Source organism: Aedes albopictus, chromosome 1 (genome assembly GCF_035046485.1).
Source record: "Aedes albopictus strain Foshan chromosome 1, AalbF5, whole genome shotgun sequence".
Classification (NCBI taxonomy): Eukaryota; Metazoa; Arthropoda; class Insecta; order Diptera; family Culicidae; genus Aedes; species Aedes albopictus.
The window spans coordinates 141,644,880-141,648,014 of NC_085136.1; the positions used below are offsets into that span (position 1 = coordinate 141,644,880).

Genomic DNA, 3,135 nt, shown 5'->3' on the forward strand with positions numbered 1-3,135 from the left:
ATGGTTATAAAAACAACTTTTATGAATTTTGTAGTAATGATTAGAACTGAGTTTTTACTGTTTATCACTCCAAAAATACGCTTTTAGAAAATAAAATTCAATACTACCGTTGACCTTCTTGGAAAACCTGTGCCGGAATGATACTGTATCTATCTGCGCACAGTTGCGGTAGTTGGTTGTAATGCAAGTCGCACTGGTTTGGAATTCATTATTCGCAAATCTGGAAGTGGTTCTGGATCACTGCAACCAACCGGGTGCTTATAAATAAGACGCATTTTCCTGGTTGAGTGCCTGTTTAATTTTTACGTTTCGCGATATCGTTTCGGGGTGCCTTGCTGCTCTGCTGCTGCGGTTGCTTTCGCTAGTGATACCTACATACCTACTGATACCGAAAGGATGCGGTCGTGGGCTTTCCTGTTCGTCGCAATTGCGTTTGTAGCTGCCAGCCATGCTGCAATCTACCCATGGATTCCGCTACCGCCTTGGTGGTATCGAGCACCGGATAAAGACACACCGCCGTTGGTGAACATTCAGCAGCATGGTGGGAACTATCATTTGAGTAGCATAGAAGGCAAGGCATATCAGGCTCTATCTCCGGCATCAGTCGTTCAACCTCCGGTGTCCGCAGTACACGTGCAATCCGTACCAGCAGCATCACTTCAGTATCTTCAAAATGGGCAGGCTATTGTTTTGATATCTCCGGCAGTGCCACAGTCTGCTGCAGGAACGGGTGACGCCGGTTCTGGAACAGTAACCGAGGCTCCTGGAAGTGAGTCGACTGAGCCTGGCAACGTAGCTGACCAGGACCCACCCAGAGAGCCGGCGCCAGTTACAGAACAGTCAGAAGATTATGATGCCACGGAGAGCTCGTAGGTGTTTTAAAATCGTGTTTTGTTTGTTAGGTATCGCTTGTTTTTTCTTAAATCAAAAATGTGTTCTGGAAAGTGCTCAGTTGGAGATTTAAAATAAGTTTTGGTTATAACTATACAAGAAATAAAAACACAACCAGTATATATTTTTTGTGAGAGGTCGTTGCATACATGTACAGTGTGTTTGTTTTGGTTGTTCCGCTGACCTAAAAATGAATCGAGTTGTGAATGCCTTATCTGTTACAAAATGCATCATTTTTATAAACATAAACGGTGACATGTAAAATTGGATTCCATATGGCATAGGAACAAATCCGAAAAGGTGAAGAGTTGAAACATTAGGATCACATTGGCTGCAGTGATGTAGCCTGAAACATTGGAAGTGGATTTTAGGTATCGCGAATAAAGATAGAAGTTTTTGATTAATCAAAGCAGAGTAGCCAATTATCAGCTTCAACAGCCATGTTAACTATGTCGTTTGAAATTTGTGGGGTCAAAAGCAGAGAGGTCCTTCTCCTTCTCAGCTTATGTGTGTTCTTTGAGTACTGCCACAATTCTTGACCAGTTTTTATTCAATTTCTAGTCCTGGGCACCCACGGTGCAGAGGGTCGAATTGAAAGTTCTCTATCCTGGGCGATTGCCCGCCATCACGATGCATCGCCTTGACCTGTGGCCAGGTTGAATTTCTGTCGGCATGCTTGATTTCGTTGTTGAGGCTGCGCCGCCATCAGGCTCTGGGTCTGCCTCTGCTATGATGTCCTACTCGGTTCCAATCTAACGCTTGCTCCCACCTCCACTTTCGCTCCCGAATTTCTGTCGCTATTGGCTTTTGACGACATCGACGATGGAGCTCAACGTTGGAGTGTCAATTGTCAGACCACCATGCACGAATTATATACCGCAGGCTTCTATTAATGAAGACCTGTAGCCATTGAGTGTTCTCCACTGCACTCAGAATATTCTTTCGTTAAACCTCAACGAATGTGCTTCGTAAAACCAGTTTTCGTGAATTGGAAGCAATTTGCGTAAAATGTATGGTCCATTCGTACCACCATGCTGAAACAGTACAAATGGAGTTGTATCATGTACGAAATCACGAATCCGACAGACGCTAAACTTGCTCATTCGTAGATTTTAGCTCCCGCTTTGTAGAATGAAACAAAATAAACAAATGTCAAACATTTTTTACGAACCATGCGTAAAAGGAAAATTTCGCTTCGTAGAATGCAACAAAGCTTTGCAGTCGTCACTGACGATTGATTGGATCGCAGAGAAAACAAAGCAACATGTTTTAATGAGCATATGACGGTGCGTGTGCGAGAAGAGGAAAGGAAACATGCTCTCGGTTGAAAAGTAAAAGTTATTTATAAACAGAACCAAACTGCCCATATTCGCATAGTCGATGTAACCACCAACGTCTGCTCTGATGGGAAAACACGATTTTATAGATTTTTTTCCGGATTTATATATGCACCGACTATTTGAATGAAATAATCTGTCAGTTTCGTGGATTACAGCTACAAAAAGTGAGCCGCAATAATTTTAAGATGTTACATGCAATTTTTCCATATTTAAAACGTGTACGTCAGTTTATGCGACCATTCAGTCGTTTTGATGAATTAATTAGCAATTATAGGCGATGAATGGTTACACGGATAAGTTGACGTAACAACCAGATTGCTATTACCGTTATGTTAGCTATTACGGTACCCGTTTTCTGAACACGTGTTAGATTTTTTTCCGGAATGTCCGTCTTCTTCTTCTATGTGGCTGTACGTCCCCACTGAGACTTGGCCTGCCTTGCTTCAACTTAGTGTTCTTTGAGCACTTCCACAGTTATTAATTGAAGGGCTTCCTTTGGCTGCCATTGCATGCATTTGTATATTGTGAGGCAAGTGCAATGATACACCATGCCCAGGGAGTCGAAAAAAAAAATTTCCCGACCGGAACGGGAATCGAACCCGGGTCTCTGGCTGAATGTCCGTAATTGTGCGTTAAATACATTCTTTGTTGATAAGCAGCAGTCCCGACTCGAAAGAAGATGTACTAACCGTGGTTTCAGAAAAAAAGCTAACACGTCACATTCTGAAAATGTGAACTATCTGATAGTGCGAGCGTACCATAAAGCGTGGGCATCGTAGTAAGATTCACAGTTGGTCGGCTTTAAATCAGACAGGACAAACTGTTTTTCAATAATTATAGGAAAATGTCCTGCAAGAAATTGGGTTATCAAAGCATGTGCATTATTTCTTGAAATACTATGATT

The 3,135-nt window shown here is 42.3% G+C and overlaps 1 protein-coding gene across 1 annotated transcript; it reads left to right on the top strand.

The window, feature by feature from the left end:
• Positions 1-275: 275 nt before the first annotated feature.
• Positions 276-1,039, top strand: LOC109400899 (uncharacterized). Its single transcript, XM_019673380.3, has one exon. It carries the CDS (start codon positions 397-399, stop codon positions 871-873), a length of 477 nt encoding a protein of 158 aa, XP_019528925.3. The 5' UTR covers positions 276-396; the 3' UTR covers positions 874-1,039.
• The last annotated feature ends 2,096 nt before the right edge of the window (positions 1,040-3,135 follow it).